Below are 27,335 nucleotides of genomic sequence, written 5' to 3'. Positions count from 1 at the left end.
ACGCTGTGTGTATGCTGTGGTATGTTTCCATGTGGTCCTGAGTTGGTACCTGTGACCATTCGATAGGAACCCTAAAGTATCATTTCACTTGCCTTGGATTTGCCAAATGTTTTGCACAGTTCTTCAATTGTGTACACCCTAAAACAGTTTCAAATCAATGCGTATGACACCCCCTGGACATCCAGAGGAACACAAATATAGGTTAAGCTCTGGGAGGGATATGTTCCTGCATGAGTAAGACTGCAGGATATTACAATTTTTTGAGGAACAATATTTGTAAATCTGACAAATGTGTTCAGGACATTATACCTGCCAGCATATCATGGCAAGAAATGTCTAGCCTTCTTCCGTGCATTACTTCGGTTGTGCATAATTAGAAACTATGTTGATTGTTTACTTTCCACATAGTCCTGGATTTTTCATATGTCACCTTTAAACAATGCACCATAAGCAGTCATTCTGCCATAATTCACTGATCTGCAATAATACTTCATAATTGCTGTATATTTGGTATTTCCAGACATTCAAGGCAACATTTCCTTGGTTAGAGTGCTGGGGGTTGCTGTTAACAATGTGCGAAATAGAACAATTATGAAGCAAATATGTTTAAAAAAAATCTCAACATTTTTCTTTATATCTTCTAGGTGCAATGAAATATTGAAGCACAGGTTGCACCTATCCATAGCCATGAATGTGCTGAAAACAAATAGTTTGTTTGGGTGCACAAACGACCCACGAGGTGCATGTGTGTGCACAATCTCACATCAGTCTTGTGGATACAGCTCTGGAAAAGCAGTGCACAAACATGTCCGCCTTGAAAGTGTTAAACTATGTAATCTCTCCATCTAAGGTGGTTGAATACCTTTGCACTCTGAGCCTCTGTTTATCTTGAAAGGCATACCTGATTTAACAGACATCCTCCACAAATGCTGCTATGTAAGAAAGTTTTTATAGATCTCCTTCTCAGAGTTGCAAACACTTGTACAGTCCAACCAAATTTTCCATTTAAGGGTCTGGAAAAAAGGATGAAATCCTTCCAAATTATATTTATGTTGGGACCATGTATGATGAGGATAGTTCATAAATGTAATTTGGGGCCTATTCACAAAGGAATTATGGGGTATGTAATGAAGCAAGTGAAGATGTTGCTATTAAGAATATTATGTCCTATGGGAGTGTAGCACTTTCATAGTTTTGTGGAAGCAGTTGAGGCTCTTGGTGGTATTTGAATTGATGTTCAAACATTTGATTAGTGACTTTAAACACTGAGCAGATTTAAATACTGTCAATGCAAATCCCCCTACGTAAAACGACCTGTACAAATTAAAACACCCCACCCTAAAAATGTTTGTGATGCATTTTAGGTAGTTGATATCAAGGGGTAGATGATAACTCACTGAATTTATATTGAACTAATTAATAGAAGAAAAGACAATGTATGATGTATTTAATCTTGGATCAAGGTAAAAAATGGTAATTGAGTGACACATAAATCCACTGAATGCATGCAGATTGTTACAGTCTTTTATCTCAGAAGTAAAATGCAATTATGATGGACATTGTAGAGTTATTGAATTCTACTTGAGGCTTTACAGATCCATTTATTGTATTTTTAAAGATCTCCATGGGACTGAGCCCACTGTTATTTCTTGTCTTGTGACATTCAGTAAGGAGAGTCACATAGTTCCAGACTTGTCTTTTTAACTTTCATACTTTTTTTTTATTTACAGCATTCTTTTTTGAAACTAGCCAAGCCTCTCTCCAGCCTGACTCCATTGATCATTGCAGCAAAAGAAGCGATCAAAAATAGCAGTCGTTAGCATGGAGAGCCCGTAATCTCCTGCTAGTTCTCTCGGAAAACACAGGACTGAACCGATCTGTAAAACCTCAACTCCCGCGCTGCAGGACAGATGGAAGTGATGACCGTTGAGGATAACAATCGAAGGGTGCACTGCAGCTCTCCAGGGAGGGCAAACCTTCATGTGTCTTCTTCCCAATTCCTTAACTTATTTTTGGAGTTAAAAAACATTTGGGCGGCAAGACCAGATCAAGATACATTGGAAACTGTCAGTCTCTTGATTGGTTATAAGGGTACATGAAAAAGGAATGGCAGCGACATCACATCGAACAATTTGTGCATTCTCTTTTGAACTATTGGTTGTTCTCTACAAATGCACAATCCTCTCTTTTGAGTTGTTGTTACCTTATTGGACAAAAAACAAAGCTACACCTATATTCACAGAAATCTTCTGACTGAACATCCGGTCACGAACTAGATCAAAAACACAGAGCAGAATATAGGTCGTGTTTTCTTCCAGGTCTCCGTAAATGCAGCACAGTGAGGAGGTTCACTCTGGAAGTTTGTTAATTTCACATCTACACCGAAAGCACTCCTCTATGCCATTTTTTTTTGTTTTTGTTTGTCTGTCGCTAATTCTTTGTTGTAGTGATGCTCCTTAAAAAGGTACTTACATACTAAAAGAAAAGTTGTCAAAGTTTGGTGACAGAACTATATGTCATCAGGAAGTGATCTTAATTACAACAGGAAACATGGCATTGTGAAACTAAAATGTGAAATGGTCTGTTTGCAGAATTACCTTACATGAATTGCAGTATTGTGCTTCTTACCTGTTTCATCAATTCATTAATTGATAATCTCAGCGATAAAGCATCCACGGCTACAATGAAGTATCGTGAGGTTTACTCAATACCAGGCTTATGTCCAATGATTTCCGTCCAAGGTGATATAACAGACTTTGATATTTTTTGTCAAAACCTAACAAACTCATCCCCATAATGTGGAGTGCACAAATGTAATACTACTGCAACCCGCCTTATTCATGACTTGGTGCCTCTTAATTGTGAACAGATATGTTTCTATGCCTTTCTGTAATCGGGGTGCATTTGGAGTCCTCTTTAGCAGAAGCACATTTGTGTGCAGATTAATCTCCTATTGCTAATCGTAAGCACAAGTACTTAGTTTATCCGGCCTCTGGTTACACTGCATCCACTAATGCAAATAAATGCATTGTTTCACTGTGTCTAGAACCCGCATCTCCAGTCTTCCTGTATTGAGGATTGGCTTACTGGTAAACTGTGATAAAATGTTGTATGTGTGGGGGCAACTGGTTCCTCTGTTAGTTCATGGTACTAATCCTTTCTTTTGAAGACAACGTGAATATTCGTATTCCTGTGATGTATAGAGAAGCACGAACATAATAAGGTTGGCAGTAGATGGGGTCTGGTTTACTGTAGGAACCTTTGTAATGAGGGGGATGTGAGATCTGTCTAGATAAAGATGCAGGAATCTCAATCTATGTGATTGTCAATATAGCCTACTCAACGTTTCACAGATATCCAGAAACACCTTTGAAAGGCTAAATTTTGAGGTTTATCATCAACGCTGTTTTACACAAGGAATAGTGGACTTGAGTGGTGAATGTCTGGCAGACTGCGGTAATGATGGTCAGTTGTCTTTTGGTTATCATTGGACTTCGAAAAAGAGCAGATTTCTGAGCCCTGTTCTTACTCGACAAAACTCTTTGACCTTTCGCAAATTGCAGTCTCTCTGTGGCTCACACACCTTAACCTTCTAAAGTAGGTACATTTGCCCACATCCATCCACTTTAAGCACCACAAGTAAAAAAAAAATGTATTTGTAATGCCTGTCAGACTCCCTCCTGTAATCGGTTTTATTACTCTCTAGCAGGGTTCAAATACTCCTCCTCTTACTCCAACACAACTAAGGTTTCCCAAAAATATAGTTATTACTACCTGTTACTAAAATATTCCATAATATATATTCTGGTTCACAATTATTAAAAAAGCTAGGATGTTTCTTTTCTGCGGGATAACCAACACTACCTGGTTATTACTTGATACAGTGCATATATACCGGCCAGTACCAGATACGCTGCTCTCATGCCACAATACTGTTCAATAAAAAAAGTTTTCTCTTTTGTAAATCATAATATTTGTCAGTTCAATGTACATGCAGTAATAACTCAATATATTTCCTACCAGGATACATATGCAGAGTAGGAGCACAGACACCCCTTCTAATAGTCAACTTGATTGTGAACTGGAATATTATTTTGTCGCTCAGCTACTATCAAGTAGTAAAATCCTTTCGGAAGCTCTTCACTTCAAATGACATATTGTCTGTGTGTGTGTGTGTGTGTATGTCTGTCCCTGTTGATTTCTCCAAACAGCAGTTGGTATCTTCTCTCCAGGTTATTTCCAAGAATTGCTCAGCCAGTAGCTTGTCAGGTCATAGTTTTGAGTTTAACAGTCTGAAATTCAAATTGGGCTGTCAAAATGAGGTTACACGTCCCCTAAAAGCACTATAAAATAACTGCATAAAACATGCTGAGTATGCTTGGGTGATGCATGTCAATAACTCTGAAATGCCATCCAGATTTTGTTTCTTTATTGCAGACCTTTGGCTGCTTGTGAGCCCAGTTAGCATTGGTTTTTCTCTGAATAATTTAATCGTACTCAACTGCTGGTACGTCCCTAATCTTGTATTTACAAGCAAGATTTTTTCTACTTCGTTATGTTGTTGCATTCTCCAAAATAACTGACTGGATGCATTTCTTGCTAATGCCTCTCGTTTCCAGCCGAGGTTTTTTTAACTTGCCACATTCTACAGAGGTATTGCATGTGTTCAACATCAAATTTTCACGAATACCCATCTTTGATAGCAAATCCTAAGTTCTTTTGCATAACTGAAATCACTACATCAGTTTACGCATTAGCGGATATTCACCACCCATCAGTATTCTATTTTTTTCGCAAAACTCGTCAGCTAGACTGGCCGAAATATTTTTTTATTCTGTGGTATGTACTAGCTAATGCTAGCAAACTTCAGTGAAATTCTCTTCCACCTACCATGCAGGAAAAAAAAATCACAAAACAAGAGCTACCAGTTTTGGCAGTTTGTGTCACTCGCTAGCGGCAGAATCACACCTTGCGCATGAACCATGAAATCTGACTGAGTTGCAGGTTTGCTTGTGGAGCGAATATGGTGAAGTATTTCGCCGTATCACAATATAGTTTCACCCATACCAGTTCAAAAGTGTGAAAGGTTGAGTGGACGCACAAGAAATTGATTGAACCAGTCCATCTGCACAAAGGAATAAGCAAGAGGTGCATTAAATCAGGTTCGGTTCATCTTCCTCCTACAAGATTACATGGAGAAAAAAAGGATTTTCTTTTAGAATTCATAGTTTGCTTGGAAAATAGTTTCCATTGTATGGCACTGGTCATTCATGGCTCATGATCTGGTAAAATTGTACATTGCACAATTGTATGTATTCAACTGGATGTGCACTTGTGTAGGCTTTATTGTCAGCTCTTAAAACTAAATGATGTAATTAAATTATTGCATTATAGAACACCTGCTAACCCCCACCAACCATGCATTGCAAATTGTTGCAACAAGCAGGACAGGGTAATTGAAGTCTTTCTCTGTTAATCATTCCAATGTTGCAAGACAAGAAATCAAACATCAGAATGTACGAATTGCCCCTAAATCCTTAAGAACACCCTGCACTTTATTGTTGTGCTTTCAGAATATCCTGCATGTAGGGACTTACATAATTAGTTTTAAAAACAAAATTAGCTTTTTACAAATGTTTCACATATTTCAGAGACTTGTGAGACATTCAGGTGATAAAGTTTAAGAAACTCTGGCATAGGCTCAGTGACATTGTGTCACAAATGGGATCAGGAGGAAACATTTGCTGTCACATGGTACACTTGGTTATACAGTTTTATAAAGTGTTTCCTCCTTTGAGTCACAATGGAATCCAGCAGTGGTAAATATCCTGATGTATGCTATGGCTCCCACACCTTTATTCAGCAGAGACCGTTTTGATAGACATACTCTTATGCAGGAGTACATCACAAGTAGTACCTTTTGTCAATTAAAGACCAGTTGTCTGAGATCAACACTGTGCAATTATAAGGCTTTCAGGATTATGAGACTCGAACAAACTGTAAATTGGATTCATAATAATTATAGCGCAGTGTAAATACACATCAACATTGCTTTGTGGAGAATAAATATGAAATATTCACTATGATCACTCAGTTTGTCTTTGCAGCCTTTACTAAGGAGTTTTCTGCCAACAGTAAGATTCAGAGCAGCAATGGTACACGGAATAGGATTAATATCAAATGGAAGGGGACTTGTAAAGCAGATGCTGTAATCAGAACTAGTTCGAGATGCCGACATATGGTTAGGTATATGGTCAGATCGGGTAAATGTAGCAAAGGAATTGATTGGGTAAACTGAACATTTTAACGTATTGCTTCACTCCTTTTCTATGTTGTAAGTCCTTAGAAAGCCTTGTAATTCTTTCTATGAGGTTAATCATGGATATACATTAGTGATTGCAATGCCATAACACCTGTGTATGTTTGGAATGTTTTCTGTAAGGGGTGTCACTGAAATTTAACATTACATACCATTGACAGCCATTGATTTTAGAGTTATGCATTTTAAAGAGCCATGCATTGTCCTGCATTCACATGGTGTCACAGAAACTTTGTATTTGTTACTCCTTGTTCATTATATAAGTCCCTGCGTAATGGTCAGACATCCATGTTTTATGGTATTGTGCACACAGGTGCACATTTGTGCTGTAAGCACATTAAAGAATCGTGTTGGTATATTTGTTTGTGCTTTGCCCATGCAGTTATGGACTCAAGTGATTTTCAAGAATCGAATGATGTCCGCTTCAGAGGCTAACATCATCCCAGGGAAATAAATTATGGTTGTCCATGATGGTAAAAGTTGGATCAGTGTAGCACATTTACCTCACGTGAAGCTGCTGCTTATAGCATTGTACTCTGCTCTTTGTGCCTCTTGTACATATAAAATATTTTTAAAGCCCTTTCACTTAGTATGTACATTGATTAGATTAGTTGACACAACTTCTTTTTCTGTATATACACAACACAGAAATGTAATGATCAAATGAAAAATAAGACAATTTAATTTATTGAAAACTTGGACAGCAAAAGACACCAGAAGTATGTTAATGTCTGTGTTTTGAGTATAGCACAAACTCAGCCTAATGGGCTTAGCCAAAACTTGAATTTTGGATTCATGGGTGATTGTGCCCCAAATATATTCAGGATTCATAGAGTTCTGCTAGCTGTAGAGCCAAGTAGTTTTTATCGCATGCTATTGCGTGTTGCTTTTGTCTCTGGGATCTTGTCTTCATTTCTTCGGCAGGAATACCTACTTAGAGTTCCTAACTGTGGGTGTTATATCAGCACTTTTTCTTATTTCAGTATACTACAGACTGTTCTGTAGTGGAATTGTTCTTGCCCCAGACATAACTATGTAGCTTAGATACACGGGGCTGTATTTGAACATTCCTCTACCCTAAACGTGTTTTGTGGTCAAAACCTGGACAGAGGTAAAGATCACTGAGATAAATGTTAGATCTTTAGTTATGTGTTCCTACTTTGGGTGACATGTATTTTTTTTGCCTGTTGAACAGAATAGCATAAGGAGCAAAATGATCACACAGTCCCCTGAATTCTTTGGCTTGGTGAATTGATGTTTTCTGTTATGTTTAGTTATGAGGCCATAAATGGTACGATGATACAGTATGTGGATTACTCTGAACAGTATCCCTTATTTCCTGACTTTGTTGAGTCACAGCTAATGATACGAGATAGGAAAATGCCCCCTAACACCTATAAATGATGAACTATCGGCCAGTCTTGAGATTGATGTTGTGATTTTGTTTTCCTTTGTAATGCTAATATTTCCCTTGTGCGCTGGCAACATTTGCTCACCAAAGCTTCATAGAGTGAGTCAAGGAAGAGTTATAATTTGAAATGACAGGGGTCATGGTTTTTAAATGCATTTGTTATGCCTTTAAAAAATACAATTGTAGAACTTTTTACACTGCACAAATATTTTCGTTTGTCAGGAATGTTTAGTATATGGTATGTTTTGGGTGTATGTTTGACTAAAGGGCATGTATGAGAGCATGCAGCAGAAGAGGTATAATGCTATTCAAATATTCCACCAATGAGAGCCTGAACTATTAATACATGAATTCCAAACTAGTGCTCCTTTGGGCATTCTGGAAAGGATTCACCCAATCAGATTAAAAAGAGATGGAGGGAGACTAAGTGAATGAGAGGAATCGTACAAATGAAAATTCCTGGTTTCTATTTTCTGTTAAGAAAAATGCAGCATAGTATTTAATTGTTAGATCCAAGGCTGAAAACCATCTGCAATGGGAGCAACAAATTCACAACTAACCCGTTTTTATACTGGATCCATCTAATCATAAAGTGGTAACTTTAGTTTTTTGTTAACTAGCTTAACATTCTTTGGGATTTGGCTCAAACTGTTTTTTCATAACAAACAGAAAGTCAAATTATTGCTGTATAGGTTGATGTGGCTTAGACAGTAAAGTCAAGGCAAGTGTATTTTTAATAGAATGTTAAAGAAAAGTCAGTTGGCATTTACCAGGCCTGTTGGTACCAAATCATTGTCAATGATATTGCTTTACTAAATCTTGCTGGTTTTCACCAGCAACCTTCAGATGCTGTTTGACATTGTCACTCCTGAAGTTAATTGTGACAATTTCATTTCCTGGGGATCAGTTTACCTTCAAGCTGAAGGTAGAGTATAGATTTAGCTCCTAATAAAGTCAGCATTTCTAAAGTAGCATGCACATGTCCACACAATAAAAATTATGTGCCTGTGCACATAGCCGAAAATTTCAGCTATGGAATTGTTAATTTAAGTTTATCCTGCTCGGTGTTGCTGCAGAAATGGGAGTTGTTATGCCCCGCTTGCACAAAATGTTGCAGTGACATGGATCAGGAAAAACAGGAATCTACAGGTATGAAGGAGAAGTAGGTATGGGTGTTTTGGCGGCTGTTTTGAGAAAATAAAACAATTTTAACACAGTCTGAACAAGAACCTTGCAGTGATGGGAAAATCGAATTGCCGTGTCCCACATGCTAATTAGTTAGTTAGATAGTTTCTCATTTTGGATTTTTGGACTTAAACCAAAAGTAATTATTCATCTGTTTCTGCACATGTGGAATCTATGTATATTTACTCATTGCACTTTTCACTTCAAGCTCATGGTTCCATTTCACATAACAACATGCTTTACCCTGCGGCACCGTGTATGAATATAGTTTCACTGTGCTTGTCAAGACATTGACTTTGTTGTTCACAAGAGCTTCTCAACTGATTTGCTTTAGCACTTGTTTACTGAACCATGAGTGAGCTGTCTGAAGCAACATTCTTCACTGGAAGTCAACTCGTGTGGCCTGAAATATCTTATGCATTGGTTCGCTTTTATTCTTACCTTTCATAATAAAAATGATTGTGTTCAAATATGTCATGATCCATTTTGCGAACGACTTATTCAGTTTTGTGTGCATTTTCTTATTTTCTCATTCATGTATCAATTGGAACGGTTGCTACTCGTTTTCAAAGCTGGTAATCCAATACAATTCTGATACACTCCTGGGTACAACTGGAGGTGATGTAATTAATGAGGAATATTGATCAATGCCAGATGATGAATACCTCTTTTTACCACATCTTCGGGATGCACAAGCAAGCTGCAATGTAGCCATAGTTAGAAATCTTGATATACATAAAATGCGTTCTGGTTAAATCATGATCCTATCTCTCCAGATCACAAACTTACATACGATTGACAGACTTTGCAATACATTATCTGAAAAATGATTGTGCTTGTTGGTCTCTCAGGTACGTGATTGTATTCTGAGTATCTACCAGGTTATGATCATGCGCAGGAAAATGGGAACAAACTCTCGTTCCTGTAGCAATTCTTCACTTGGGATCGAGGTTGGTCTGAGATTGGAGTAGGTGGTTGGACAACTAACTGATGAAGTTAAGTTAAGGTAAATTTGAAGGCATTACAAATTGTTAGAGCTTGCCATCTGACCTGTGTACAGCAGGAAAAGCTGATGATCCATCTATTGCAGAGGGCTATAGATTTGGAGTTCGTGGCATTCATATGGGATTGACATTCAATATTCATTTTGTTCCCAGTAAAGAATTGGCCATATATGAATCTCACATATTGTGTATGATTTTTATCCTATATATTTAGTTGTACATATGTGTACACCATGCACACATACATTTGCGTATGCGAATATATGTTTATATGCATTTCCATACATGCATGTTTTAGTTAAAGACCTACAGAAAACCAGGACAACTGCGAGAAGAGTTCTAGCATAGAAATGTATTTTGTGCTTTCACATTCACACCTCGTTCAGTCAGAATCATCAAGTTTACAGATGTACTAGTATCTATTTGCGTTTTGCTATATGTACAAAACATAAATCAAGAGGAGGAGCCTACATTTCCACTGTTTACCCGAATTGTATCTCATTTTGCTGTACATTCCTTTTTATAGGGCGTGTTATCTGTAAAATAAAAATGTGTAGTGAAATTCTTCTGTAACTTTGGATAAAGAGGTACCTTTCATTTGTTTTTCTAAACTAAGTTATTTACTTTTGCAAACATGCTGATGGCATGGATCTTTTTTTCGGACCTCAGCGTTCCTATTTTTTTTACAATTTTCATTTGTTTTCAAGGTTAAGTTATTTTAAATTGTGGTTGAAGCAATAGAACATTGAGTTATGGATCGTGCATGACTGTGTCTTGAATGTAAAAAAACATTGCAGTTTGAAACTTGGACCTAAAGTATTGCGAATAAATATTATAAATACCACTCAAGTATGTCTCATTTGTATTTCTTCACCATGCTTTCAAAGGATGTACAATCATTGTATCAAGTATGTTTTGTAATGTTTCATGAAGCAACTCTTATTTCTGTTTTTGACCTTTCAAAGCACTGTAGATAAGAAGTGTTATTAGTACCCAATGTAATGATGCTCATGTTTGTGAACATGGAAGGAAGAATGAGTTAGCCTTGGTGGTATTAAAAATTGTGACTTTCAGGCACACCAAAATTCATCACTGAATGTTGTATTCACCATTTACAGACTTCTGTGTTACAGTAGTTTTGTTGAGGACTCAACCATTACCTCTCTTGACCCACGGCTGGTAGTGTCACTTTATGTGAGGGTGGTGTATCTTCCCGCATTCTTATACTCTGAGGCGCTAGGACATGCAAAGTGTCAGAAATACCTAAACTAAGATCACAGTACCATTATATCTTCAGCATAATATTACTTTTATAACTGGTAGTGTCATCATTTTTGCTGTTTTAGCATAAATTATAATGATAGGTACTTCTAGCCAAATGCACCACAGCAACAACATATGGCTTTATAAACTCCAGTCAATGCAGAAAAGCTTTAGGTGGGAGATTTTAAGTTGCACATTGTAAAATTGCTATAGGGTAAATGCTACAAGAATAGATAAAGCAGTGCTGAGTGTTTGGGGAGAAGTCAATTATATTTCACAGGAGGATGTAAGGCCAAAGGATTAATCGAGAACCAACAACCACAAAACAATAAAAAAGTTGCTTTGATAAGCAGCATTGGCAAAGCCAATAGGTCTCGGCAATGCGGGAGCTATGGGCATTGTCAATGTTAATGTCTTTTCGCTATGTGGTGTGGAGGGTATGTATGTGTGTTGTAGTGAAATTGTTGTGGAATCGTGTGGTGTCAAGTGGAGATGTGTAGTTGAATATTGTGACATAGTGAGCACTGGAATTGTCTAAGTAGTAGTTATGTGGTATTGAGTGTTTTGGAATCGTGGAATGGGATTGTGTGTCAGAGTGTAATCACATGGAGCGGGATTGTGTGTTGTGAAGTGGAATTATGTGGTGTGGTGTTGAATTTTGTAGCATGATACATTTTTTTTAAAAATCTTTATTTTCAGTTTTACACATATATATATGTCAATAAACAATGCACATATCGGTACAATGGCAAGGCGCATTTGCACATATAAGGTCATGAAAAATGAAAGATAAAAAAATATAGCCCAGGTCTCCGAAACAAATGGGAAAGATATACAGGCAAGGCCACAGTGACAGTGATCTATCATGAACGTTCTCTCCTCCTGGAACCATCCCGCCGCCCCTCCTATTGTAAGCCCAAATCCATAGCGACAGACCTGTATATCACATAGGCAAAACCATGTCTAATGAGTACAAATATATCAACGACATTTCTAGCCTACTCCTACGGGGACAATGCCACTGGCAACTTGTGTATTTGTTTCGCTACGCCTACAGGTAATGTATGCTCTATATGGGCCCCAAATGTCTATCGGCGGGAGGAGCTGGGAACAAGAGTCGCATAATCCTCGCAGTTTACATTACAATACGCCAGACTGCGAAGCCACATATGGGAAGTGGGGGCCCTCCTGCTACCCGAGTGCCATGCAACCTCCCGCTTGGCTAGAAGGAATCCCAATGCGGCAACCTTTCTGACTTTTTGGGGGAAGTTTGTCACATATCCCAACAACGCAATTTCGGGAGTAGGTACAAGTGTCAAAGAAAGTAGGTCTCCTAGCGTGTCGTGTATCCGCACCCAATAGTGCTGCAACTTAGGGCAGGTCCAGGATAGGTGAGCAAACTCAGCGTGTGGAGCGTAGCATTTCTGACAATGTTGAGGCCTAGAGGGGTCTAGTGTGACCAAGCTGGGGTATTTTGTCCACACTAAGTGTGGGAGGGTATACTCAGACGTGAGTCCCTTGCTCATTGCACCATCAGGATTCAAGCAAGCAGGGCCGACGACGGCTGAAATGCCAGAAACCGGTCCCCGGAAGCTTGTTTCCTTCCCAGTATAAGAATTGGCTTGGTAGTTTGGTTTGCCCTGTTCCCATCATGCACTGGGACAGGAACAGACTAATTTGCATGTAGCCAGGTTCTGAGCTGGGATGGTGCAGTGAGCTAAAAAACGGTGATGGATCAAGCCCTGATCTCTTGACTGGGTAAGAGTATTCTGCATCATTCAGAAACTCTGTCCATCACCACCCCCTTTTCCAAAATCAAGCTGGGGTATGGTACATCATGTGAAGAAATTTTGAAATGGAACAGCTTGTGCCTACTGTTCAGCGACACCTACTTCGTGACCCGGCAACATTGCTCCCAGTTGTTATCCGCTATAGGGTGGCCCAGGTCCCGTTCTCATGCCGTATGGGCCTTAACGTCAGAAAACGGAAAATCCATAATGCACTGCCTATACATTTTGGAAACCAAATGAGCACCCAACGGACTCTCAATTATTAAAAACAGTGGAGTGACCGGTTCAGGAGCAATCGGAAACGTAGGGAAGGTAGCTCGCAACAGGGAAAGCATACGTCGCAACACAGACGTCCATAAAGGAGCATTGTAGCAGGATACATAATGTAAGTGAGCAGATCGCAAGTTACCTGGCTCAGGGTGCATCAGAGTGCTTTAAATTATCTTTTTTTATTGTAGCAGAAGCTTGTAGAACATTATGGTGTGCGTAGGGTTCGACTGAGGCTGGATTACTAAAACCAAGTTGTGTGTGTGGAGGAGATGGCTACATAATTTGCACAGGTCGAGCACCTTTGCTGCTTATTTTCAAACTATATAATTGACCCAAACTATTGTGTTGGCTTAGATGATGGCAAACACTGAAGGAGGAAGTGCAGTTACCACCTTATACCTCATTATAACACATGTGGGGGTCTGTTCCACTTGTTAAAAATGTATCTAAATCAATTCCAAAATATATCCGAGTAAGTTCTCCTTGAGCTGATCCTTTTTGACTTGTGAAATGGGTCAGAGATAGGTTGAACAGGTTAGAAGAAACGCTTCAGGTAGCATGACAGTGAAACTCGTCCTAAATTGTGTGAATTCAAGTTTGGAGATTTGTCAAGAGTTTGTAAACCAGGATAGGTGAACGAAAAGCAATTTAAATTTCATTTTTCACCACTCTTGTCAGCGAAGGGACATTGAGCGCATCTAATGGGTAAGCAGTGAAGTGAAAGGTGTGACCAAAGTAACAGCTGGCAATTTCCCAATAATATGGTGCTTGTTAGCAATAAAGAGGATGTCTTTGGTAACTGCCTTTTGCATGAGAAGAATGCTGCAAATCTACCCATGAAAATTATAATGACAAGAGTATGAAGCAGTGTTGTCAAGGAGCAAGGGTAGTTTGAGAAGTGGGTTACTTTTTCAGCAGACTGAAAGACCTGCTGTCTTGGAATTGCAACATCACAAAATAAAAATGATGGATGGATTGTTGAAACTTTTCAAACATCCACCCCCAGTCACAGATCTGAGTTTATTTTAACCTGTCATTATTTTGCTCGCCACATCACCCCAGATTTGGTCCCAGCTCTATGCAAGTAAGTCTTCACCATGCTCCCCATGGGAATACTCCATCCTGAACTGCGAAACCAGGTCTTCCCTTGACCGCAAACCAGCATCTTAGGACCAGTTTTGGGGTATCACCCCTCATCAGCCAGGCTAGCTGTAATCCAGTGGCACAGCGAGCAAAGGACCCATGTCTGGGCCTACACTTTGCCGTTTAGTGCGCACATAGCAGCATCACTAAATAAAATGATGGACATAGTGTTGAAACTTTTCAAACACTCACTTCCAGTCACAGATATGGTTTAATCCATTGTATTGTGCTCGCCACGTTACCCCAGTTTAGACCCATGGGAACAGTTCAGTCGAACTGACAAGCCAGGTCCTCCCTCAGTGAGATCATAGAAATAATGGTGTACACTGATGAAACTTTATTGATCCATAATAATGAAATTAAAATTTTTCTGGGGAGCATGTACAATGACATTCGTTTTTGTCATTCCAACAAAAAGAATGAGCCACTTATGGTGTTCTCAGCTGATTTGACTCCCGAAGTTCTTGCTTCCAATATAAAATCACAGGATGCAGTAAAATCAGCAGGAACCATTTTAAGAAACGTCCTAAAAGATTTAGATTTTGGATTTCATGAAAGAATTTTGTGATGCCCCAGACCTCCGCAAATCATAGGAGTTAACAAGAATGCCTGATGTTGTCTTAACATTTTTTACTTGATTGTTTAATATCAGCAAAGCAAAACTGTTACAAACTAAAGTTCATGAGTTCGGGCCAGAAGCCGAAAACATTGGTGATGGCTTTAAAGATATAAGCAAAGAAGTGGAAGACAATCCCCTGAATCGACAGGCTTATGCTGTGCAAATGTACTGTTTTTTCCAAATCATGTTTTATGAATTACATCACGGCAAAAAGAAAACTCCGAAACACAAGATGACTGCCCACGCAATCTATAATGAGGGTAAACATAGAGAGCTAATCACTTCAATGAATAGGATTGGTGTGTCAACAAGGTATATTGACATAGTACAGGCAGGAACTTGTTAGCAGCTCATGCTGGAAAATCTTGTGAATCCGATAGCACACCACTTTCAAGTCACTGTACCAGGAAAGGGTTTACAATTACTGCTCTTGATAATTTCGATTTTGAATACAGTTCTTTTTTTGTCTGTTAACATTCAGCACCCTGATGCTGCCATCGTGCTTTTTCAAGACTGTACCAATGAAGTAGCTGCTGGAAGACCAGCTGTGTCCGCTGCAGGCATAAGCAAATGAAGCTGCAAACTTATAACCCAACTGCCCTGTCAACATTTGTAAAATCTCTACAAGCCATCTACACATCCCAATCTACCAGAAAGTTTCAAAGTGGCTGAGGACAAGTATCTTCTTCTACCAGATGCTGTGGTCCGCAAAGCGGACTGAAGGATGACGATAAGCCAGTTTCTCCTTGGGCTGGACTTCATGCTCTAATCTCACAGAATACCGTCCCGTTGAAGAAGGTTGGGTTTTTACCAGTATTACAATCTCCAGTCACAAACTTCGCAACAGTATACACAGCTCTAAAATATTTCCAAAATGTGTGTGCTCAGCTTGAAGACCAGCCTATCCTGCTAATTTTCTGTGATGTAGATGTTTTGCATATTGCATCTCATTTTTAAGAGCATTCCAGTAGAATTTGATGATCTTTATCCAATAATGGCCGTTTTCCACATCACAGAAGTTATCTCAGTGGATGTGGCATAGACTAAGCACTTATTGAGGGTGAAATCTTTGGAAGCAAAACTGTCCACTCAATATTAAGCGGAACTCATTATGTTTGCTCATTACAAGGTATGTTCATCATATCTGAGTCTATAGAAACATTGCGTTGGAATGCTTTCTGGAACAAGAATGACCAATTAGGTTTTGTATATCTTATCTCAGAAGTGAACCAGGCACAGGGTGCACTTCATTCAAAAGACATAATGCAAACCCAGGCAATGCTCAATACACTCAGTTCAAAATAAAAAAAAATGAAAATAAAGTTTGTACAGTATGTCAAAGAATGTGAAGAAAAGTCAGAACTTTGCAAGTACTGGGCATATGTTTTACACATGATAGCTCTGGTGAAAATCTGGGAACATGCTGATCGGCAAGGTGATTTGAAGCTACACTTGAAGACTGTGGAGGCACTTATTATTTGATTGCATAAACTAGCTGAGATATGGGTCCTGGTATTTGAATAGAGTGAAGAGGCTAGCATTGGAAAACCATACCTCTACAGAAAATTCATCCAAAGACATTTTGTGGTGAAATACTGAGAGGGAGGGTTCAATGCTGTGGCTCCGGATATGAAACTGGAACAGACGATCCAGAGATCACAGAATAGCTCCAAGGGAATTATTGGTCAGAAAATGGTAGCTAGTTAACCATGAAGTCCTTTCTATTTGCAATGTTTTCATTTGCTGTTGCAGCTGCAACCATTAGACAGAAAGATGTATAAGAATACAAGCACCAACAGAGTAAATAAAAGGTAGAATTCTACCATGATGCTAAAATAGTGAATATATGCAGCCATTTAGATACATAGTAGTAATCAAGGGTACTCCTACGATGCAAACCCTACTTAAGTATACCTAACGTATGTTGGTGTAAAGCCAAGAATCCCCTAGGAAAGGGCCAACCCCATTACTTGATGAGAGAGAACAAAGGACCCTGTCTTGGTCTAGAGTTGGACACAGCATTTAGCGTCAGCGTGAAGCTTCTCCTCTGCCTTTCTAGTGTTGGTATGAAACTTTTATACCATAAAGATCGCCTCTGGGTTCCATACACAATAAATATGTTGTGAGTATGATTATTCAAATGAGCCTAGAACAATATCTGCAATTGTGCAAAGCAGTTCTTTCACCCTAGGATTGAGATGACCATGACTTTACACAACGTATGTGCATGCTGTTATGTACCTCATGTGCAGGGACTTTTCTAAGAATTTTCATGCCTAATGAATGAGGCCAGTTGCCAAGAAACTGATGAACATTTATCAAACACATAACTGGGTAAAAGGTAAGCGCTAAAAGCGTTATACAGAGCAAGGTAGGATCAATGTAGTTAAAGGTCGTGTAGCTACCTCGGCCTAGATTGGGGTACATAAAATAAGTCAAGGGGAGAGGATGTAGCCTTACAGCTAGAGTGGTCAACGTCAAAGCTGGAGAACCGGGTTCGAGTCTTGGCAAATCACTTAGGGCCAGATGTAGGTCGCCAAATACCGGTCGGTAACGGCCCAAAATCGGCCGCTACCGACCGGTATAGCGAGAAGGAGATGGAGGTGCCAAAATAATACCGAATCGGTAAATATCTATCGGAAAAATTCCAACTCGGAATTCTCCGAGTTCATATTTACCGAATCGGTATTCACCGATCGGAAAATTACCGAGTCGGCATACACCAAATCGGTAATTAAGGAATCGGAAAACATGCCCATCCAGATGTAGGAAAGGCCAAAAATACCGAATTCATCGAAATTCGGTATTTCGGAGTCGGTATTTACCATGGACTGAAAGGTGGTGGTAACCATGTGGATGCTATAAAAAAGCTCCCAAAATGCAACCCTCCAGTCAAAATGGCTGCACTCTGTGATAGCGAGGAGGCGAAGGCTACAGGCAGCAGGACTGAGGGTATGGCAAAGGGAGGAGCGGGTGTACAGGCAGAGGATCACTCTGTTCCAATTGACTGAGCCTGAGATACTCCAGAGGTACAGGCTGCACCCCAATACCATCATGGACCTAATAAGGGACCTCCACCCATACCTGGATCATCCAACACCCAGGGCCCACGCCATTCCTCCCCATGTCCAGGTGCTGTGCAGCATAAACCTGCTTGCCTCTGGGAGCTACCAGAGTGTGATAGCTGCAGTAGGAGGTGTATCCCAGAGCTGTCTGTCCCGTTTCTTCAGGAAGTTCCTGGATGTCATGACTCAGAGAATGGGACACTACATACAGTTCTACACAACAAAAAAGAGTAAAGAGTTCCCCGGGCAGAGTCAACTAAATGACTACAATTAACCTCTCTCTCATAGGAGTGAAAGTAAAAAGTGAATGGTGAAAATCCTTTGTCGGAATTTTAGGGATACCTCACACAAGACATCGGTTGGACAACTATTGTCATCCCACCAGATGGTCGTCCAGCGTCATCATCGGTATCCTGCCCCTTCGACAGGCTGGCGGTGCAATGCCCGTCGGGCAGCACGGGGTGCTGCACTTTGGTGGAGTTCTTTTATTCCTTTGCCGTAGGGTGTGTGCGTGTAAGGGGCCTAAAAAAGTGCAATAGTGAGCGTGAGTGAAGTGGTTCTAAAAAAAGTCAGTGGAGTCCATTGGGTGAAATTTTAATAGCATGGCTCACTGCTTTATTAAAAAGTTAAGGGGTATTGAGGCGAGACAGTTAGGTATCTAAACCTCATTCAACCCTTAGTGCAAGTGTGGTCGACATGTTTCTTGCCGTAAAGGCAATTCTTCAGGACCAAAAAAGTGCTCATATGATTGCAGTCCGATTTCTCAATAGTAGGAGAAATCGAGGATACGACCTGGCTTTGTGTCGTAGGATCAAACCTCCATTGAGAACCTACCCAGAGATAGGAAGGAAACAAAAGGAGGAACAGTCAATGATATGTCTACTGAATGAGAGCGACACATTGGTTAATCTTGATGTGACATTCATGTGAGAGAGAAGGTGAACAGGCAATGTTAAACGAGGAATAATCCCGTTTAATCTGTGATAAAGGTGTATAGGAAGTCGGCATGCGGAGTGTGTGCCCTATAGTTGGCATGCACAGTAAACATTCTATATGGTATGCCGCAGCGAAAATGTGTTATGTGTTCAGGACACACAAGCAATGGTGAGTCTGTGTATCCACACACACATGTTTAAACAAGGTTGAGAAAATTCAAGGAAAGAGGACCATATTAACACTCTAAAAATGCGGCACAAAATTGCCTCGAATCCATAAGGTGATGGTACCGATTACAAATAACCAGGCATGCGAAAATGATGCCAAAAGGATAATTAAATGATGTTAATCTTACCCGTAGTCCCCGAAAGGAGATCCCCTAGGCTGACCTGGTGGGGCCAGAACTATGTATAAAAACCTAGGGACGAGTAAAGGTAAGAAAATTAAATTAGCGGTGGGACTTACCATGTGGTGCCGCATAGGGGAAACCCACGGCAGGCAGACAGGAACCGTGATATCCCTTGTTTTGGATCAAGTCACCTTACCTGGTTAGTTGCTGGCAGAAGGCATCTAGTCACCTACCCCACCCACGTCGAGAAGATCGCAGGACAGCCGGAGTCGCCGTAGAGTGCAACCGGGGTGTAAGGAAGCCGGTAGCGCGGGAGCTCTCAAGGCGTGTTCAATGCGCGTTGCTAGGTTACTCGACGCGGGTGTGGAAAGCAATGACGACCCAGCCCTGCGGGGTGATGGCTATGGGCGCCATTTTGGAATGGGTTGATCATAGGTAAGAAGACATCAGTTATTACTGAGGGGAGGACAATCAAGTCCACGTATCGAGCTATCTGGCTAGCATCGTCCAAGGCACCGCATCATTGAGGCCGAGCTCATCGGTATGCAAGCGATGTACCCATCTCTGTTCCAATCTGAAGAGGGCTTGTTGATTCTTGCCAGGGTGACATTCGAGGACAGTCCATCGTATACTCTCAGTAGAGTGACTTAGTTCTCTGCAGTGCTCGTAGAGTCTCGTGTGTGTTTTGTGGCATCGAATGTTACTGTTGTGCTCTATGATACGTTGTTTCACGGGGCGCATCGTCATTCCAATATAGAGCATTTGACATGGACAAATAAGGACATAGATACACCTGGCACTGTTACAATTGGTGTGTCTGCTGATGGTCCACGTAAAGTCTTTGTCCAGGTCGATAGTTTTCCCCTGGATAGTTTGAGGGCACACGGTGCAGGAGCCACAACGGTAATGTCCAGTGACTGGTGGGATGTCCCAAAGGGTCCTGACCGGTTGGGTGCTTGACTTCTTCGGACGTGTATGGATCAATGTATCTTTTAAGTTTGCCGTTCTCCTGAATGCAAAGCGTGGACGTGACAGCTCCATCCCAGCAGAGTTTAGAATCCCCCAGTGTTGGTTCACAGTTTTTTTAATGAATGCTGAATGCTTGGTGAAAGATGTCACACAAGTGATGGTGTTATCAGGTTCTTTTGAGTGGACTTCAAGAAGGGCCTCTCTGTTATTGTTCAAAGCTCTTTTGAATGATTTCTGTAACAGTCGGGTGGGGTATCCTCTATCCAGGAGCTTGGTTTGCAGAAGACTAGCTTCTTGTTTGTAGTCTTTAACTGTGCTGCAGTTTCTCCGCAAGCGGAGAAATTGTCCGAACGGCAGATTGTCCCTCAATGCTCTAGTATGGTGACTGTTGTAGAGGAGTAAACTGTTTCTGTCTGTCTCCTTCTTGAAAAGGGTGGTGCTGATTGTGTCCGGATCCAGGCAAATGGTCAGATCTAGGAAAGGTATTGATGTATCAGAAATTGTGCCCGTAAATTTAAGGAAAGGGTTTTGTTGGTTTATCCACAAACAAAAGGCCTCACAACTCGATCGGTCCCCCTTCCAGAAGACTAGAATGTCGTCGATGTAACGACGCCAGAAGGTGAGATTATCTCGAAATGGATTTTGTTCTGGGGGGTAAATATGATTCTTTTCGAATGAGGCCATGTAGATACACGCCAGGCTCGGCGCAAACGTAGAACCCATTGAGGTTCCACTCACTTGATGGTACAGCTGGGATTCGTATCTGAAGAAGTTTTCCGTGAGTGCAATGTTTGCAAGCTCCATGATAAAGGCTATTGGTGTAGGGGATTGCTAGAGATGTTCTTCGTCTAATGGCAGATATTGATGGAAGAGAGGACATCGACCTTCTGCTTACCCTCGACATCGAGGCGTTATACACGAACATTCCGCAACAGGCTACCCTAGAAGCGGTTGAATCACTGTTAAGAGAAGAGGAATGGCAATCCCCTACACCAATAGCCTTTATCATGGAGCTTGCAAACATTGCACTCACGGAAAACATCTTCAGATACGAATCCCAGCTGTACCATCAAGTGAGTGGAACCTCAATGGGTTCTACGTTTGCGCCGAGCCTGGCGTGTATCTACATGGCCTCATTCGAAAAGAATCATATTTACCCCCAGAACAAAATCCATTTCGAGATAATCTCACCTTCTGGCGTCGTTACATCGACGACATTCTAGTCTTCTGGAAGGGGAACCGATCGAGTTGTGAGGCCTTTTGTTTGTGGATAAACCAACAAAACCCTTTCCTTAAATTTACGGGCACAATTTCTGATACATCATTACCTTTCCTAGATCTGACCATTTGCCTGGATCCGGACACAATCAGCACCACCCTTTTCAAGAAGGAGACAGACAGAAACAGTTTACTCCTCTACAACAGTCACCATACTAGAGCATTGAGGGACAATCTGCCGTTCGGACAATTTCTCCGCTTGCGGAGAAACTGCAGCACAGTTAAAGACTACAAACAAGAAGCTAGTCTTCTGCAAACCAAGCTCCTGGATAGGGGATACCCCACCCGACTGTTACAGAAATCATTCAAAAGAGCTTTGAACAATAACAGAGAGGCCCTTCTTGAAGTCCACTCAAAAGAACCTGATAACACCATCACTTGTGTGACATCTTTCACCAAGCATTCAGCATTCATTAAAAAAAACTGTGAACCAACACTGGGGGATTCTAAACTCTGCTGGGATGGAGCTGTCACATCCACGCTTTGCATTCAAGAGAACGGCAAACTTAAAAGATACATTGATCCATACTCGTCTGAAGAAGTCAAGCACCCAACCGGTCAGGACCCTTTGGGACATCCCACCAGTCACTGGACATTACCGTTGTGGCTCCTGCACCGTGTGCCCTCAAACTATCCAGGGGAAAACTATCGACCTGGACAAAGACTTTACGTGGACCATCAGCAGACACACCAATTGTAACAGTGCCAGGTGTATCTATGTCCTTATTTGTCCATGTCAAATGCTCTACATTGGAATGACGATGCGCCCCGTGAAACAACGTATCATAGAGCACAACAGTAACATTCGATGCCACAAAACACACACGAGACTCTACGAGCACTGCAGAGAACTAAGTCACTCTATTTATTTATTTCTTTCGATTTATATAGCGCTATATAACCCCGGGGTCTCTAAGCGCTTGTCCAGTAAACACCACAGGAACCAAAAGAAACACTACAGGCGATTTATAGCCCTCCCCAAGCTTTCTGGAACAGAACCGTCTTCAGCCTCTTCCGAAAGGTCAGCAAATTGGGTTCTTTGCGCAAGTCCACCGGTAGACTGTTCCAGACCCCTGGAAGGGTATTGGAGATGGCACGACCGCCCACTGTCGCCAATCTGAACCGGGGTTGCGTGAGCACTCTACTGAGAGTATACGATGGACTGTCCTCGAATGTCACCCTGGCAAGAATCAACAAGCCCTCTTCAGATTGGAACAGAGATGGGTACATCGCTTGCATACCGATGAGCTCGGCCTCAATGATGCGGTGCCTTGGACGATGCTAGCCAGATAGCTCGATACGTGGACTTGATTGTCCTCCCCTCAGTAATAACTGATGTCTTCTTACCTATGATCAACCCATTCCAAAATGGCGCCCATAGCCATCACCCCGCAGGGCTGGGTCGTCATTGCTTTCCACACCCGCGTCGAGTAACCTAGCAACGCGCATTGGACACGCCTTGAGAGCTCCCGCGCTACCGGCTTCCTTACACCCCGGTTGCACTCTACGGCGACTTCGGCTGTCCTGCGATCTTCTCGACGTGGGTGGGGTAGGTGACTAGATGCCTTCTGCCAGCAACTAACCAGGTAAGGTGACTTGATCCAAAACAAGGGATATCACGGTTCCTGTCTGCCTGCCGTGGGTTTCCCCTATGCGGCACCACATGGTAAGCCCCACCGCTAATTTAATTTTCCGACCTTTACTCGTCCCTAGGTTTTTATACATAGTTCTGGCCCCACCAGGTCAGCCTAGGGGATCTCCTTTCGGGGACTAAGGGTAAGATTAACATCATTTAATTATCCTTTTGGCATCATTTTCGCATGCCTGGTTATTTGTAATCGGTACCATCACCTTATGGATTCGAGGCAATTTTGTGCCGCATTTTTAGAGTGTTAATATGGTCCTCTTTCCTTGAATTTTCTCAACCTTGTTTAAACATGTGTGTGGATACACAGACTCACCATTGCTTGTGTGTCCTGAACACATAACACATTTTCGCTGTGGCATACCGTATAGAATGTTTACTGTGCATGCCAACTATAGGGCACACACTCCGCATGCCGACTTCCTATACACCTTTATCACAGATTAAACGGGATTATTCCTCGTTTAACATTGCCTGTTCACCTTCTCTCTCACATGAATGTCACCTCAAGATTAACCAATGTGTCGCTCTCATTCAGTAGACATATCATTGACTGTTCCTCCTTTTGTTTCCTTCCTATCTCTTTGTAGGTTCTCAATGGAGGTTTGATCCTACGACACAAAGCCAGGTCGTATCCTCGATTTCTCCTACTATTGAGAAATCGGACTGCAATCATATGAGCACTTTTTTGGTCCTGAAGAATTGCCTTTACGGCAAGAAACATGTCGACCACACTTGCACTAAGGGTTGAATGAGGTTTAGATACCTAACTGTCTCGCCTCAATACCCCTTAACTTTTTAATAAAGCAGTGAGCCATGCTATTAAAATTTCACCCAATGGACTCCACTGACTTTTTTTAGAACCACTTCACTCACGCTCACTATTGCACTTTTTTAGGCCCCTCACACGCACACACCCTACGGCAAAGGAATAAAAGAACTCCACCAAAGTGCAGCACCCCGTGCTGCCCGACGGGCATTGCACCGCCAGCCTGTCGAAGGGGCAGGATACCGATGATGACGCTGGACGACCATCTGGTGGGATGACAATAGTTGTCCAACCGATGTCTTGTGTGAGGTATCCCTAAAATTCCGACAAAGGGTTTTCACCATTCACTTTTTACTTTCACTCCTATGAGAGAGAGGTTAATTGTAGTCATTTAGTTGACTCTGCCCGGGAACTCTGTACTCTTTTTTTGTTGTGTAGTACTTATGAGGACATTACATTGGACCCCGTTAAAAATTGTCCGCCTGTGTTTCCCCTCCTTGATACAACCACACTACATACAGTTCCCTGACACACCTGCGGAACTTGCCAAAACTAAAACAGACTTCTAGGGACTGGCTCACTTCCCGCATGTGATAGGCTGCATTGATGGCACCCACATTCCCCTATGCCCACCTGCAGCCATCGAACACATATACAGAAACCGTAAGTCTACACACTCCATCAACGTGCAGGTGATATGCAATGCAGGGAACATCATCACCGACATAGTTGCCAAACTTCCAGGGAGCACGCACGACTCCTACATATTCCAGAACAGTGGAATATACACACGGCTACTGAATGGCGATTTTGGAGATGGTTATCTGCTAGGTAAATATGTTGCACACACCCAGAAATGGATCTCATCTCTATGTGAAATGTGTATGAAACTCATGTACCTCTCGTTCTCTCCCAGGTGATAGTGCATATGCCCTGCGTTCCTTTGTTCTGACACCGTACCTGAACCCAACCAACAGAGCAGAAAGGCGATACAATGTGGCACACAGGTCCACCCGCAATGTTGTGGAGAGAACCTTTGGACTCCTGAAGAGCAGGTTCCGTTGCCTCCACAAAAGTTGAGGTGCACGACAGTACACGCCCATCCTGTGTTGCAAAATTATAGTGACCTGTGCCATATTGCCATATTGCACAATCTTGCTACCAAGGAAGGCACAGAAGTGGACTTGACACATCCTGAGAACATAGATGAGGACCAAGAACATGCAGAGCCCCAGGCAACAGGGCCAGCCGCACTAGATGGCAGATTGAGACGGACTGAAATTACACAACGTTATTTCTAGGTAAAGTATGACACACACACAGGTATACTTCAGGACATGAGTAGTTTATTCTGCACTACTTCATGATGGTCACATGACTGTACGTCAATGTCACTGGCTGCACATACTCAGTTGCTGTCACTGTGTGCAGTAGAGTCAGTCCCCTGCATAGTTCAGTGCTTGCGTCCTCGCACTACATTGCGGGATTTAGGTGCCTGTCCTTCAGGTTCCCTGCTGGTGCCTGACTCTGCATGGCTGTGCCTGCCGCTCCTGCGCACCTCCTGGACAGGTGTACTGGAGCCACTCCTGCTGGTTGACCCATCAGACTCCTATGGCATTCAGTTTGCCCTGAATAGCTAGCCAGATGTTCCTCTTCACAGTCTCTGCAACATGCAGAGACTGCCTCCCAAATATTTGGCAGTAGTGACTAACTATTTCATCCACAGCCACCTGTAGTTCCTCTGGGCTGAACTTCAGCTTCCTTTTCCTCTCACCAGCATCCTTCTGTCCTTCCTGTGCCTCCATTCTGTCACTCTGCTTGCCTGTGGATGCTCTGCTCGCCTGTGGATGCTCTGCTCCTCTCTCCTCTGCAGTTTTGTTTGTTCAGTTGGTTTCCACCTGCATGGGTTTGGCCACTCCCAGGTACTGGGGTGGGGTGCTTCTCTCTCATTGGTTGGATTCACAGGGCCTTGGCTGTGGGGTGTGTAGGTTCTCCCTGATTGGTTGACAGGCTCACATGGCGTGTTTCAAACTCCCAAATCGGTAATTACCGATTCGGTAAATTCCGAGTCGGTGAAATCCGATTCGGGATTTTCCGATTCGGTGAATCCCATTCATTCCTATGGGCAATGTGGCCCATAGGATTGCTTGGGTTTCACCGACTCGGATTTTACCGACTCGGCCAATTCCGAATCGGTAATTACCGATTTGGCTTACCGAGTCATACCGAGTCGGTAACTTTTACAGATTTTTTTTTTTTACCTGTGCTGGCTGCTTGGACTGCTTACTCCACTTTTCATAGCGCGGGGACACGCCTGTAGGTGTACACGAGGCTCTTTACAAATTCCCCTAATAATAATACCATTTACCGATTCAGGAATACCGATTCGGTATGAGTCAGCATTTTCGAATCGGTAAATGGAAATTACCTACATCTGGCCCTTAATCTCCAAGTGCCTAAATAAAATGAATGTGTCCTTGTGTAACAAAACTAGTGCTATGTAAAGCGATCTGATAATGGATATCTTCAGGTCTAGTTGGCGCTATATAAAACAAAAAAAAAGAAATTGTCAGGGGTATGGATACGTTCTGGAACAGGCGGGAAAATACAGTTAATCCGCTTCATATTCTGTGCAACTTGACCCAGAGCTGCCCAGTGTACTTATCCAGGCACATATTCTTGTGGGTGATGACACTATGAGTGAAATTCAAACAAATCTTGGAGCTTTAACTGCTGAACCTGTGAAGTTTCTATAAGGATTTGCTGAGACAGTAGAAGGTGACTTAAAAGACGTAGAAAATACCTTGTGCTTGTGTGAAAAATGAGTTCTGACTGTCCCACATTTGACTATCTTCAGTACAGTGAGTTCATGAGGTCAGTCCCGCTAAGTGACCTTTCACCGACGACATATGTGCGTGGAAATATTAAGAGCGCTTGACTTGATCAGAAGATGTGTAAATGTTTTAGATCATGCATATGTAGAGAAATATCCATGTGAATTTGGTTGGGAAGATATTGATGGGGTGCTGAAACCTACAAAATTTCTAAAGCCTCTACCCACAGAACGTACGCGTACATGTACTTGCAAAACCTGTGCTAGAAAAGATGACCCTGTCGAAATGCTCTTCTCTAATGTTCAACATTCTGCAAATATACCATGAGCGATTGCCGAAACAAATAAAGTGAACCATGAAAATCTGTCTAAAACAGGAGTAATACATTTTGTTTCTTATATTCAGAACATACGCATTGTTTTGTGTATACATAAAAGGATTAAAAAACATTATTATTTGTTTCATTTCAAGACTAGATGGCCGCCG

At 41.7% G+C, this 27,335-nt stretch overlaps 1 protein-coding gene across 2 annotated transcripts in view; it reads left to right on the top strand.

The window, feature by feature from the left end:
• Window positions 1-10,766, top strand: part of PAK3 (p21 (RAC1) activated kinase 3) — a 355,050-nt gene extending 344,284 nt beyond the window's left edge. The window contains exon 15 of one of the 2 annotated variants that reach the window (XM_086918440.1): window positions 1,731-10,766. In XM_086918440.1, the coding sequence (XP_086774566.1) occupies window positions 1,731-1,820 (90 nt within the window). In that variant the 3' untranslated portion in view covers window positions 1,821-10,766. The remainder of the gene's footprint in view (window positions 1-1,730) is intronic. The other variant, XM_086918439.1, reaches the window with a different exon arrangement.
• Window positions 10,767-27,335: the final 16,569 nt, after the last annotated feature.

Source organism: Lissotriton vulgaris, chromosome 4_1 (genome assembly GCF_964263255.1).
Source record: "Lissotriton vulgaris chromosome 4_1, aLisVul1.2, whole genome shotgun sequence".
Taxonomy (NCBI): Eukaryota; Metazoa; Chordata; class Amphibia; order Caudata; family Salamandridae; genus Lissotriton; species Lissotriton vulgaris.
Note: the sequence above shows the minus strand (reverse complement) of the source record. Positions and strands in the feature narration are given on the sequence as shown.